General features: G+C 51.2%; 7 protein-coding genes across 9 annotated transcripts in view; 2 read left to right on the top strand and 5 right to left on the bottom strand.

The window, feature by feature from the left end:
- Positions 1 to 449: 449 nt before the first annotated feature.
- Positions 450 to 972, bottom strand: LOC126581376 (uncharacterized). 2 transcript variants are annotated; one of them, XM_050244977.1, is made up of 2 exons: positions 896 to 972; positions 450 to 812 (listed from the first exon to the last, which is right to left on the bottom strand). In XM_050244977.1, exon 2 carries the CDS (start codon positions 762 to 764, stop codon positions 534 to 536), a length of 231 nt encoding a protein of 76 aa, XP_050100934.1. In that variant the 5' UTR covers positions 765 to 812; positions 896 to 972; the 3' UTR covers positions 450 to 533. The 2 variants fall into 2 exon arrangements, with proteins under 2 accessions (XP_050100934.1, XP_050100933.1); XM_050244976.1 differs by having other exon boundaries at positions 892 to 945.
- Positions 973 to 1,006: 34 nt separating this feature from the next.
- On the bottom strand, positions 1,007 to 4,074 carry LOC126570180 (gamma-tubulin complex component 3). Its single transcript, XM_050227742.1, has 3 exons — positions 3,904 to 4,074; positions 3,603 to 3,787; positions 1,007 to 3,538 (listed from the first exon to the last, which is right to left on the bottom strand). Exons 1-3 carry the CDS (start codon positions 3,986 to 3,988, stop codon positions 1,295 to 1,297), a joined length of 2,514 nt encoding a protein of 837 aa, XP_050083699.1. The 5' UTR covers positions 3,989 to 4,074; the 3' UTR covers positions 1,007 to 1,294.
- Positions 4,075 to 4,117: 43 nt separating this feature from the next.
- Positions 4,118 to 4,978, top strand: LOC126570181 (alpha-ketoglutarate-dependent dioxygenase alkB homolog 6). Its single transcript, XM_050227743.1, has 2 exons — positions 4,118 to 4,259; positions 4,322 to 4,978. Exons 1-2 carry the CDS (start codon positions 4,230 to 4,232, stop codon positions 4,970 to 4,972), a joined length of 681 nt encoding a protein of 226 aa, XP_050083700.1. The 5' UTR covers positions 4,118 to 4,229; the 3' UTR covers positions 4,973 to 4,978.
- A 217-nt stretch (positions 4,979 to 5,195) lies between these two features.
- On the top strand, positions 5,196 to 7,276 carry LOC126570887 (mediator of RNA polymerase II transcription subunit 28). The gene is made up of 4 exons (XM_050228967.1): positions 5,196 to 5,258; positions 5,320 to 5,724; positions 5,809 to 6,070; positions 6,169 to 7,276. Exons 1-4 carry the CDS (start codon positions 5,199 to 5,201, stop codon positions 6,198 to 6,200), a joined length of 759 nt encoding a protein of 252 aa, XP_050084924.1. The 5' UTR covers positions 5,196 to 5,198; the 3' UTR covers positions 6,201 to 7,276.
- A 62-nt stretch (positions 7,277 to 7,338) lies between these two features.
- On the bottom strand, positions 7,339 to 9,195 carry LOC126570886 (uncharacterized). Its single transcript, XM_050228966.1, has 2 exons — positions 9,131 to 9,195; positions 7,339 to 9,056 (listed from the first exon to the last, which is right to left on the bottom strand). The coding sequence occupies exons 1-2, from the start codon at positions 9,191 to 9,193 to the stop codon at positions 7,368 to 7,370; spliced, it is 1,752 nt and encodes a 583-aa protein (XP_050084923.1). The 5' UTR covers positions 9,194 to 9,195; the 3' UTR covers positions 7,339 to 7,367.
- Positions 9,196 to 9,816: 621 nt separating this feature from the next.
- Positions 9,817 to 12,065, bottom strand: LOC126575027 (cytosol aminopeptidase-like). Its single transcript, XM_050235513.1, has 4 exons — positions 11,962 to 12,065; positions 10,919 to 11,302; positions 10,319 to 10,849; positions 9,817 to 10,240 (listed from the first exon to the last, which is right to left on the bottom strand). Exons 1-4 carry the CDS (start codon positions 12,063 to 12,065, stop codon positions 9,817 to 9,819), a joined length of 1,443 nt encoding a protein of 480 aa, XP_050091470.1.
- A 367-nt stretch (positions 12,066 to 12,432) lies between these two features.
- Positions 12,433 to 12,500, bottom strand: part of LOC126579160 (uncharacterized) — a 7,894-nt gene continuing 7,826 nt past the window's right edge. For both annotated transcript variants that reach the window (XR_007608423.1, XM_050242507.1), the window contains one exon: positions 12,433 to 12,500. This exon is cut by the window's right edge. The gene's annotated coding sequence lies outside the window, so the exon portion shown is untranslated.

Here is a 12,500-nt window from a genome sequence, read left to right as displayed (position 1 = left end):
CTATGTGAAGTACCACACAGTGCCGCACAGTGTCCACCATTCTTGGACTGGCCAATTTTTCGTGTTTTGTTTTCGTCCCCTTCGCGGGCGCCATCGGCAAAAAAATGTCTCATCCCGCTGGATCCGTGCTCCGGTTTCCGGTCATTTTCGGAAGCATTTTACTAGGATTTGGAGTGGCATTTTACAATCGGTAAGAACGAGACACAATCGGCATCTTCAACATCTCTTGTTAACACACAATTCGGGCTCTTGCGGCGATTGCAGCGATAAGTTCATGACGGGACTGGAGGAAGAACGGGACCGGCTGAACAAGGAAGATCTCGAAGCCAAGCAGATTTTACTGGACAAAATAGAATCCGTTCGCCGGGCACGCATCCAATGAACCAAACTGTAGTCCTTCGCGTGTGTTGTAATAATGTAAAATAAATAAAACGTAACCCTATCGATCGTTTGATTTAAGATTTACGCATCAGAAAACTGAATTTATTACGAATACTCGCGCCACCGCTTGTTTGTCCGAAGACGCAGAGGACCTAGTCCTTGCGAATTTTGGCTGCCCGTGGATCGTCGGGGCGCATCACGACGTACGTGAGCTTGTAGCGGCGGTTATCGGCATCCTTGCGGTAGTAGTTGGTAAGGCCGACCACACTCAGCCCGATACCGATCAGGGCAATTACCGATGATCCGACGACCTCGGGAATCTCGTTCCAGCCGCGCTTGAACAGTGCGGTGAGCCCGCGGCTTGCCTGTGCTGAAGCTGCCATTTTTGCGCTCAAGGACCGCCAAACGGGGACAGCTGACTCTGGATTAGTCTGTCGTTGAAAGAATGTGGAAAATCCCGATGGTTTAAATCGCAAAATCCTCACAAAATACCGTGCAGAATGTGTGTACCTACGGCTCACGTAATCGTTGTTTTCCTTTCACGGCAAAACCCAAATGTCAAACAGAAAAACATCCTGCCCAAGGTTTCCATATACGCGGTGCAACCAAAAGCCGTTAAATCGTTGGGTTTCCTCTGCAAGTTTATTTTTTACTGATAATTTATGCAAATTCAACGGGAACGCGAGTTTGGCACCAGTGCTACTTGATGTTAGTAATCCAGGATAAGCTCTTGCCGACGCGTCAACTCGCCCTACATCAACTCACAACAGCCGTAGTGTCCTTGCGCACGCTGCCGGAGAAACGAGTTTAGGATAGTTTTCGATTTGCTCGGTCGTGCTAGCACCAGTGGGGCCACCACCGGTTGCGGTTGGTTCGGATTGGACTTCCTTATGCAGCCGCCAGGCACGCTCGATCATTTGCGTCCGAAATTACCGCCCATACTTTTGCGCAAATGCTGGAAGGTCAACGTCGAGCTGAGACGTGCATCCCGGTGTTTGTAGTACTCGTTGTAGTCCAACCGCATGCACAGCTGTGGCAATGACTCCGTCGGTGAGCTGGCCAGCTTGTACAGGAACTGGTGCACCGAGTTCTCGTACTTGGAACCGATCATGATGATCGATTTCTGGCAGAGCATAAGCTGATGCTCAAACTGTTGCCGCTCCTCGTCCCGCTCCAGCGTACGCTCAGCCGTTACACCGTACGTGCCGGTTGCTTCACTTTCGCGGATGTGATCCTCGAAAGCCTTACGCGAATCCAGCTCGCGATTGCACAGGTCGAAGAAGTTCAACTGCCACTCGTCCAGCTCGCGAACCGAATTGAAGATTTCCTCTAGCGAGGTGGTTAGTATGTGTGTGGAATCGTCAATAAATATGCCGATCCTGATGCGCTGGAGGAATTTTTCGTGCGCTTCCAGCACATCATCGAGTGCCTTCGCCTGCGCCACGCGTGCACTAAACTGCACCCAGGAGCATTCGATGACCTCGAACAGGATGTAATACTGCATCTGCGAGATGAGGTTCGTCATCTTGGCACAGTAGGTCTGCAGGTGCTGCATAATAACGCCAATGTCGGACGCGATGGGCTTGTAGCAGCGTGCTCCCAGCATCTGATTACGCCAGATGCTGGACAGGATGTACTCGAACCGTTTCATGTTCCACAGCTGTTTGAACAAGGCCCGGTAGGAGCTCTGCACCGGCTGGAAAAGGGTACCGAGTGGTTCCTGCACCTTGTACGTCAAGCAGAACACATCCCAGCCCGTATCGCCCTCGTATGGGCAGAGGAAGTAGACATCGAGATAATTCAGCACCTCCGGGTCCTCTTGTTCACAGGAAGATTTGCGTACCGCCTCCGCTACGGTCATAAAGAGCTCCTGCTGGCCAATATCTTTCGCCGGTCGATCGAGCTCTTCCTTTAGATACTCCATCAGCAGATCCGCAAAATGGCCCTGACCGAGTAGCAAATAGTCGCGCATCGCTTTCAGATGATCGAACAGCCGATGGGGACCGAGCACGATGTCGAGCACGCGTTTCGACGTTTTCAGATACACACTGTCGATCAGCACGTGTAGCTCCGTGTTGTTGTGCGGACTGTACAGATACTCCAGATGCTCGCTGAGGCATTTACTCAGATCCGTCCGCTCCCGTACCGGTGCTCGGTCTTTGCAGATTTCGCGCAGAAAGTTTATGCTTTTCCCAATCACCAGTATCTGATGGGCGAGCGCATCCGAGATGAACGATGGCACCATTTTTGGCCGTAGCCGGAACTGATCGTGCCACAACCGATTGTAGCAGACTTCGGTCATCTTTTCGATGAAAAACTCGCAGTTTGGATCGACTATCTTTCCATCCGTCAGCCACTGCGTAAGCATTTGTTGGAGCGGAATGCAAGCGTACTGCAGCAATTCACGGGACATTGTCCGTACCATCGGGTCACCGTGCCAGATGAATTTGTGCACAGCGGACGCCAGCTCACCGCCCTTCTTCTCGCGACAGGCCTCGGATATCACCGACAGCCACTGGAGACGTTCCATCGGTTCCACCAACCAAACCATTACCCGCATCAGCGTCATCCGCTCGGACCGGCTGTTGAGCGCTTCCTGGAGATTCGCAATCAATCCGTAATAGTTGGTCAGCTCTTTTAGCAGGGCCGTAATGTACCCTTGACCGAAGCTTCCCGTTAGGTAGGAGTCACTTTTCGGGTCCGTGAACTTTGCGGTTTTGTTGTAGAAATAGCCCACCTCGGCCAAACGCAGCAGCATTCCAGCATCGCACGTATCGAGATTGCGGCCCGCGACGTGATCGAGCTTAAACTCGCCCGTCACAATGTTCTTCCGAAGGTACTTGCCTTCGATACCGGTGCACGCGTAGATGACATCCTGGATCATACTTTCCTCCAGCTCGTTGCCAGCGGTAACACCAGCCTCGTTGCCATTGGTAACAATCGTTCCGTTGCTCACGCTCACCGGATACATCGTGCGAGCGCTACCGATGCCGGAATCGAGGCTTAGCTTACTGATCGCATTCTCCAGGGGGCCTCCTCCAACACTGCCTGTATCGTGGCGCAGATCAATCTGCAATGCGCTTGCTCCCGCACATTTATCAGCCTCGGAAAGGTTCAGCAGAAACTCCAAAATCGGTGCCCGCTGTCTGCTTTCGGTCTACAAAGGCACACAAAGGCGATTAGAACGGGGCATTCCGTCGAAGCGATCGTCGCCTACTTACGATCGAAATCAACTGCTCGTAGAACCCACTGAACACGGTCACACTGGCCTGGCTCCGGGAAGCTAACCGACGGTTGATGCGGGCTACGATGGAGGATTCACTGGCGGCGATCGAGGAGCTGCCGGAAGCAACGATCGAATTCGGTTTGTGGCTGATGAGCTGCGTTACCACTTTCAGCACTTCGTCTGTAAAACGGATGCCCAAAAAGGGAAAAATTATTGCGATGGCTGGGTGAAAACCGAACAAAACAAAACAGATGCCGCCGCGGGCGCGGTTATCACCGTCCGGGCGTCCGTCGTACCTGAGTGTTCCCCGGCGAGATTCCGGCACAGTTGTTTCAGCAGCTCATAGATGACGGGATAGTTGGGCTGCTGATTGCGGTTCATGGTCACTGTTTTATCGATTATTTGGTTTTTTTTGTTAAATTCTCTAGCACCAGCACATTTCTTTTCACTATCCCAGCAGCCGATGATGCGCCCTTTCGGCTGGGCGGTGACAGTTCGGATGACAGTTGGGCAATCGTTTGTTGTGTTGTGGCGCCCAAATCGCGCAATTCGTTTTCTTCTACAAATCTTCCACCGCAACCCGCAGCTTTTTATCTTCAACTGTGGCGCTTTGTGGTTCCAAATGAATTGGAAAGAGTCGGAGGTGAAAAGCGTAAGTAATGCCGGTGGAATGTACGTCCACAAAACTGTACCATCCATGTCCGTCCATTCCAGTGCCCCGCAACCGTGTATTATGTGCCCAACTTTATCACTCCCGAAGAGGAAGCTAGCATACTGCAAGCAGTATCTCGGACACCGAAACCCAAATGGACCCATCTGACTAATCGGCGACTGATCAACTACGGTGGAATTCCGCATCCGAAAGGAATGATAGCGGAAAGTATACCGGACTGGTTAGGGCGATATGTGGACCGCATTAACGAGCTGGACGTGTTCGATCAGGGCACGAAAGCGAATCATGTCCTGGTGAACGAGTATCTACCGGGCCAAGGCATTATGCCGCATCTAGATGGACCACTGTTTTATCCCACCATCACGACCATTTCGTGTGGATCCCACACATTGTTGGAATACTTTGAGCAGAGCGACAGCGAAAGTTCAGACTCCAGCACACTGGTACGGTGGAGGATAGCGAGTTTGCTGATCGAACCGCGAAGTTTGTTGGTTGTAAAGGATGATATGTATCACAGATATCTGCATGCGATACAGGAACGAGATGAGGATGTAATTGAAGACGGAATAGTCAATCTTTCGATGTTGGGAAGCGAAGTTAAGACCGGAGACGTGCTACATAGAGCAACGCGAGTTTCCCTAACCATTCGTCACGTACCAAAGACGACCAAAATGAAAATAAAGCTATTTTAAGATAATCGAAAACCGATGAATTGCAAAAAAGGAGAAAAAATTCAAATTTCGTCGTGATCCGGATGACAGCCAGCTGGCGAGTCGCCCCCGATCTAGCAACCTTGGCAAACAACAACAACAACAATCCGCGCAGCAAAGACAAATCGATAGCTTTCTCCACATAACTCCTGTTTAAAATAAGTTCTAGCGGCTGGTCCAAGCAGCTGCTGCCCAGTGCCCGGTCACGATGGCCTCCTCGTCGAACGGAAGTGGTAATCTGGTGGATGAGCTCGAGGAAGCGTTTCAGGTTAGTGGTTGCGGCTAGCCCCCGTTCCACATCGCTAACGCTGTTCCGGTGCCCCTTTCAGTCTTGTATACACGCACTCACGAAGGAAGAATCGGCCACCGGGATCGACAAAGATGAAATTAAGGTGGAGGTCGATCAGACGACGCTCAAGTTCATTGATCTGGCCCGCCAGATGGAAGCCTTCTTTCTGCAGAAACGGTTCCTGCTCTCGGCACTGAAACCGGACCTGCTGCTGAAGGAGGAAAACTTTGACCTCAAGCAAGAGATTGCCCGGAAAGACGAGCTGATAAGGAAACACTATGAGAAAATTGAAACCTGGAAACAGCTACTGTCGGATCAGCAGAACTTCAACAAACCGATACAATCGTTACCGCCCGAAATGCGTGGGAATCTTGCGGGCGGTGGTGCGCCTGGTGGTGGACCTGGCGCAATAATGCCGGGCGGTGGCATGGGTCTTCCGATGCAGGTAAGGGTCTCACTTCCTGTGCAATACTGTGAACTATTCTGGTCTCATCGTTGTCTTTCTGTCCTTGGCTTCCTTTTTTTTCAGAACATGTCCCAGGTGCAACAGATGCAAAACCAGCATCAACAGCAGCAACAGATGCAGCAATTGCAGGCACAGCAGCAACAGATGCAACAGCAAATGCAGCAATCGTTACCAATGGGTGCCGGCAATGCACAGCTCTTCCAGCAGGGTGGTGTACCACGGGGCGTAGGGCAAGGAGGTGGCCCCGGGCCCGGGTTTCCTCCCGGTGCGGGGCCTAATCTTCAGGGACCGCTGGCGTATCTGGAGAAAACGGCTAGCAATATAGGTGAGCCAACTGTCCGGATCGGTCCTAGGGTTACCACACGTTGCTAAGCAACGAGCGGTTCATCACTAACGCCGTTTCTCCATTCCTTCTCTTTGCAGATCTAGTGGGCATGGGCGATGGTCGAAGGTGACGCGGGCGGGGCAGGGGTCGCGGTAGAGGTCGTGGCCGTGGCAGAGGTCGGGGTCGTGGGTCCGTCTCAGCAGAGTTTCACGGTGGTCCCCTAACCTGAGGCTGGGAAGCGGGGTGGAAGTCACCCCTGCGGCAGGCGTTACGCTGCTTAGCGCTCCACCTCGTTCTCTATCCGTTATTGCAAGGTTACTAGGTACACGGGTGCAGCCGGTATAGCGGCCTCCATTTGCAGAAGAGCGAAAGCCATAGTCCAACCCTAAGCGGAATTCCAACCCACAAGAGACTACAGTAAAAATGCAGTAAAAAGGAAACTTTATTGAAAATTCTTTAAGGAAGTACAGTGGTAGAACACCATCATCCCTGCCCTGCCAAACTTTACGTCACGGTCCCCACATTCGATCACTTGCACACCAACTCATACACACGCGCACAACGGCCCCACATGCACGAACCTGGAACCTACTACTCGTTGTGTATAACGCTTGCCCATTTCCTTGCCCTGCGAGAATTGAGACTGCGGCGAGCATCGATCATCACTCGATCCCCTTCCCCCAGCATCCAGCATCGCTGAGTTTGCATTTTTATATATTAGGTTTTTCTCTACTCATTCTTCTCCTTCTACTGCTTATTAGTATCTCTATCAAGTGTATAAATTGTTCTAAAGTCCGTAGATGAAGAACAGAAATCGCGCCAACTTAAGGCACGTGCGTGACGTCCACCGTAGAAATGCAACCGCGGCGAACGCGCGGTGTTTCGGTTTCGTCGTGAAAATGTAAAATGTGTGCTCGCTACTCCCGCTATCCTCCGCACGCTCCAGTGGCAGACGAGTGTATCCGCTATTTCATCCCCTTTTCCACTCACAACCCTTTCAACCTCTCTTTCAGCATTCGTCCCATAGGACGCACCCCTTCTCTCCCTTTTTAGAAAACCTTCTCCTCCCCTCTAGGCCCTCCTGGCTTTCGGTCTGAAGAGCGAAAACGAGAGTTCGAACCAAGAGTGTACTGCTTTTAACTAGATGAATGAACCAATTTGGACGAAAGGAAAAGGTCAATAAATATATCTCGATTGAGACAGAAACACATCCGTTTATATAAAAGTGTACACGTTTCGTTTGGTTGCCTTTTGGGCAAGAGCTGTATGAGCGGCGGTGTTCAATGTTCATTAGGTTTTAATTTGTCCGTGGACGCGTGGCTTCCTTCCGCTTAAGATAACGGTCGCGCCGGATCATCTGCATTCGCTGCTGCGGTGTATAGTTAACGAACACGTCGTGCAGACGATCGAGACAGAAGGCAATGTGTTTGAAGGCGTTCCGCCGCAGGGACGCATCGAGATCGTCTCCCTGGCCGTTGCGTGAACTTACAATAAACGTTAGTATATCGACGATCGTTTGTTTGATGCTCTGCACTTCGCTGGTTTGAAACAGACGACGCGTTAAGTATCCTCTTGCATAGGCAGTGATGATGGTAGCGGCATGCTGCACTTTCTGTTGGGAATCTTGTAACGGGAGTCCGTGGCTACCACCATTACCGTTTGTGTCGATGGTGGTTGCAGTCGGTCCATCGACACCGCTCAACAACTCGTCCGATGTGCCGTTGTTGTTGCACGTAAGATACGCTGCGTCTGTATCCGTATCGGGGCACGAATCGAACGATATATCGCAGAGTGATAGCATGCTCACGGTGGAGCTTGTTTTTAAACCAGCTGGACCGTTGGATTCCACCGAAACCGCTGGGTTTCCATCGATCGTGGATTTGGCACAGAGCGCCACTAGTTCTTCGGTTTGTTCGCGAAATTTTCTCTCCAGCAGCATACGTTCCTCTTCCTGGCGCTTCATCAGTTCCTTCATGCGTTTCTCGTGCTCCGATAGCACGTTGGAAATGCTTTCCGCGCTCAGATTGACGGTGAACGTGGACGAGGTGGAGCAATTGCTGCTGCTCCGGCCAGAACGGGATTTGGATTTCCCTTTCGAAACCTTTTTCAACGGAACAGACTCTACTGCTTTTGGCTTAAGATTACTCATTGGCGCTGCTGCAGCACCAGGCAGTGATGACTCCATTGGTTTGGGACACAGTGTAGGAGTGGATTCACAAGCTTTTGTGACATTCTTACCCTTTACCGGATTAAGGGAAAAGCGTTCATTAAGAGCTACTTTTTTCATTTGCTCCGCCAGCTGCATCTTGCCCGCATCAAGGCCGCCTAAACTCTTGGACCGATCAACGGGCGTAGAGTGTTGCATGTTCTGCAGCATTTTCAAATCGAAGCTGGGTTTCTGGAGATCGAACGTGTTGCATCGGACTAAGGTCTTCTGCGGCTGGTTGTCTTCTGCGGCTGGAAGCATCTCATCCAGCGTCGGGGTGACGGTACGCGTTAAGCATAGCCTGCGGATAGGCTCCGGATCGCACGGCTCATTGTTTCCTTCCGTTACGGTATCACTTGAATTGAGCTGATCGATTTCGGGCTCCACAGAATCTTCTCTATGCGATTCTTCGGCGATCACTTCGGGTGGTGCCTCACAATTGATCGTTGGCGCTTCATCAACGGATGGTGATCCTGCTGGTGGTGTTTGTTCAGATTGATCACAATCGACGTGGTCATTGATTGTAGGATTGATAACAATTTCAGGAGGTAGGTCCTCATTGTTATTCTCCGGCTTTTTCAAAGGATCATCATCATCATCTTTGTCCTCGCTGTCGAGCGAAGTTTCCGCTACTTCCGCTTTCACATCCTGTAGATCGTTTCCAGTAGCAACGGCTGCGGCAGCGGCAGCCGCTTCCCTTCGCTTTTGTAAAATTCTACGTTCGACCTCTATCGCCTTTTGCCGGCTATCGTTAATCATTGCACGCACTTCATCATTAATCTGCAAACACAAGCCCACCGCGTATGGAAGTTAAATCTCCGCGGTACACACAGCTCCATGAGTCGGACACTTACCAAAGGAGGCAGAATGGGAACTCCATTGATTTTGAAAGCGGAGACGAACTTTTTTCTCTCCATCACACCCGGATCGAATGAAGCGAATCAAAGTAGTCAGCTTTAACAGGCGGTTGCTAGGACTGCGGCAAACCGACCAGGTTGCCCTTGACAACGATGCGAACAACATAAACAACAGGCGCGCCTTTATGGCTGTCACTGCGGGCATCGCATGCGTTTGGCGGGAAATGCCAACTCGATGGAGGAACACGCTGTGCAAAGGAAGCGGAAGGAGAAGTGGACGATCCTTTCTTTTCGGTTTAAAAAGACACACGGTTCCCACTTCCCAAAGGCAAGCTAACATTTCTATTCAATTATGCCCACTAGCAATGTATGACTATTTATTTACCAACAATATCAATCTGCATCGGGGGATTAACGTACGAAATTAAAAAAAAGGAAATAAATGTATCGCTACATCCGTTCATTGGTTCAAATTGTTCCGAAGGAAATGTAAGACGGCATATCTTTACGGGTGATGCTCTGTACTGTACTGGGTGTCTCGATGGCACGAAGGTATTTCCGGTGTTTTTTTGGGGGAAGGTTGTGTAGCATAACAAGAAATGCAATTGCCGAAGCAAGGAGGATACTCGACGGAAACACTCTATGAGGAGGTAGCTGACACAAACTGGGTCCGCTGGCCTGTTTTAGATGCTTCCGCTGGCCTTCGTAACGAACTCAACGAGCGTACGCATCGGTCGACCCGTCATACCCTTGGCGCCAGTGTAGCTCTGATCACTGCAATCACCCATCACGCCGGCAATGTCGACGTGCAACCAGGGCGTACCCTTGGGGACAAACTCCCGCAGAAAGGCGGCCGCCGTACACGAACCACCACCCTTGCCCTTGCCGAGATTGTTCAGATCGTACCCGCCATGGTCGCACATCTGCTCGCTGTAATGCTTGAACAGTGGCATACGCCACACCCGATCACCCGTCTGCGAGCCCGCCTCGTGAATTACGTTCCACAGGGCGTTGTTGTTGGAAAACACACCGGCCACACAATCCCCGAGTGCCACCTTAATTGCACCCGTTAGCGTAGCAATGTCCAGAATGAACTTTGGTTTGAAGCTACAAAGAAACGAAGTGGAAAGATCGATTAGCGGCGAGATCGTTTAGCTGCGATTAGGAAGGAATGGCGATACTCACGATGAAGCATAACACAGTGCATCGGCCAACACGAGGCGTCCCTCGGCATCGGTGTTGTCCACACAAATGCTCTTGCCATTCATAGCGTACACCACATCGCCCGGCTTGGTGGCCGTACCGCTGGGCATGTTTTCGCACAGCGGTACGAACCCTTTCACGTGCACCGGAGCCTTTAGTTGAGCGAGCGCCAGCAAGGTGGCCACGACATTAGCCGCACCACCCATATCGGCCCGCATCTGGTCCATGTTGGCCGATGGTTTCAAGCTGATGCCACCGGAATCGAACGTGATGCCCTTACCGACCAGTGCTACGCACGGTTCGTCCGGTTTCGCCAACCCGTTGTACGTCAGCTCGAGGAAACGTGCCGGCTCAGCGGAACCGTTCGTGACGGACAGGAAGGAACCCATACCCTTTGCCTTGGCCCACGCTTCATCGTGCACCAGCACCTCGACACCGGCCGCAGCTAATCGTTCCCGCACAGTATCAGCGAAAATCGTTGGCGTCATATGGTTGGCCGGTGTCTCCATCAAACTGGGAACGAAAGTGGGGGAAAGTTGTTAAAAACCATTTAGAACTCGCAGAATGCACTACACTACTTACACTCTGGCAAAGTTTTGCGCCTCGGCAATGATAACACCCCGTTGCCAGTCTTGCTTGCCGGTGGCATCATCGGCGAAGCGCACCGACGGTAGGTTGGTCCGTTTGTCGGCGCTCTTGAACGACTGGAACTTGTAGTTGGCTAACGTGGCACCCTCGGCCGCCTGCTGCGGATGTTCCAGGTCTTCCAGCACGATCTCCGGGAGCTTGTTGGCCGCGAGTGCCCGCACACCGGCCGCCGCCGCTATGCGCACGTTCTCCTTCGCACCATCGATCTCGTCCAGCTCGTCCCACTTGCTCGCATCACCGAGACCGGCCACTGCCACCGCCGGGTATTGGCCCAGGTTCCAGAAGATGCGCGCTTGGCCTGCCTTCACCGGTCCGCAGCTAGATTGGAACGTTATTGTGAGTAATATTTGTGCATGTGCGTGCAGTTAATGGAAAAAAGGGAAGAGATATGTGGCGGTTATGCAGCAACGACAACCCGAGCAACGCCAACAAGGCGGCGATGACGGTTGCTAAGTTGACGACGCAGAAGGCTGGAAAAAGAACTTCCTCTTTCTCCGTCGACCGCAAAACTAGAACGGACGCGATTGTGAATAAATTCTTAAAAGTTCTGCATTCGCTCGAGTGACCCTTTTCTTGTTTTCCGAAACCTCTGAACATTTTCCGAATACGTATAATTTAGGTAATTAATTCCTAAAAATACTTCAACAATGGTGATCCACTCGTGGACAGAGGACACAACATGGGAGGAACGGCATTGAATGGATTGGATTTTCAGGAAACAGCAGATCACGACCGTTTGGTGTTTAGTTTATTATTGCCCAGGCAAACATAGCCTGTTAGATCGTGTGTTGGTGTGTGTGTGGACGAAACACGTGCGTAACAAAGTGATCCCATTTTGATCCCACGTAATGCTCCCTTATCAATCCATCTAATCTTCCTTTTTCGTCACAAGTCTCTACACTACGTCTGCCAATTTCAATTATACAAAAATAGCATCCCGCCTTCTCTTGAGCCATCTTTCTCATCGCATCCCGCACACGTGTTGGCCATTCCTAGTGTTCCGGTAGCACATTTCCTTACCAGGCACATGCTCATTAACCTTCTCCTTCCCCTGCTTATCGCTGTCGATGGTGAATTCCATTCCCTGTGGTACGACGATACAGTTAGTGATGCTGCCATCGTCCTGTAACCTGCAACCATCTGGATAAGCAACGTGCTGCTGACGTAGATCGCGGGAGGCTAAGACCAAAGATCATCATCGCGACCCTTATCTAACAGGCACGATAACGATAAGAAGAGACGAAGACAAACATTGACAGACACAGTGGATTGCTGGCTGTTCTGTTGCTAATTGGACCAAAAAACGAACGAGAAAGATGCTTAAAAGTGAACAAATCTATTGAGAAATGCACAGAGAAAGAGAGACAGAGAGATAGAGAGGCAGAGAGGAAGAGAGAGAGAGGAAGAAAGAGAGAGAGAGAGAGAGGAAGAAAGAGAGAGAGAGAGAGAGAGGAAGAAAGAGAGAGAGAGAGAGAGAGAGAGAGAGAGCTACCGAATAAAACAATCGTGCCGTGTA

This window comes from Anopheles aquasalis, chromosome 2, assembly GCF_943734665.1.
Source record: "Anopheles aquasalis chromosome 2, idAnoAquaMG_Q_19, whole genome shotgun sequence".
NCBI lineage: Eukaryota > Metazoa > Arthropoda > Insecta > Diptera > Culicidae > Anopheles > Anopheles aquasalis.
Note: the sequence above shows the minus strand (reverse complement) of the source record. Positions and strands in the feature narration are given on the sequence as shown.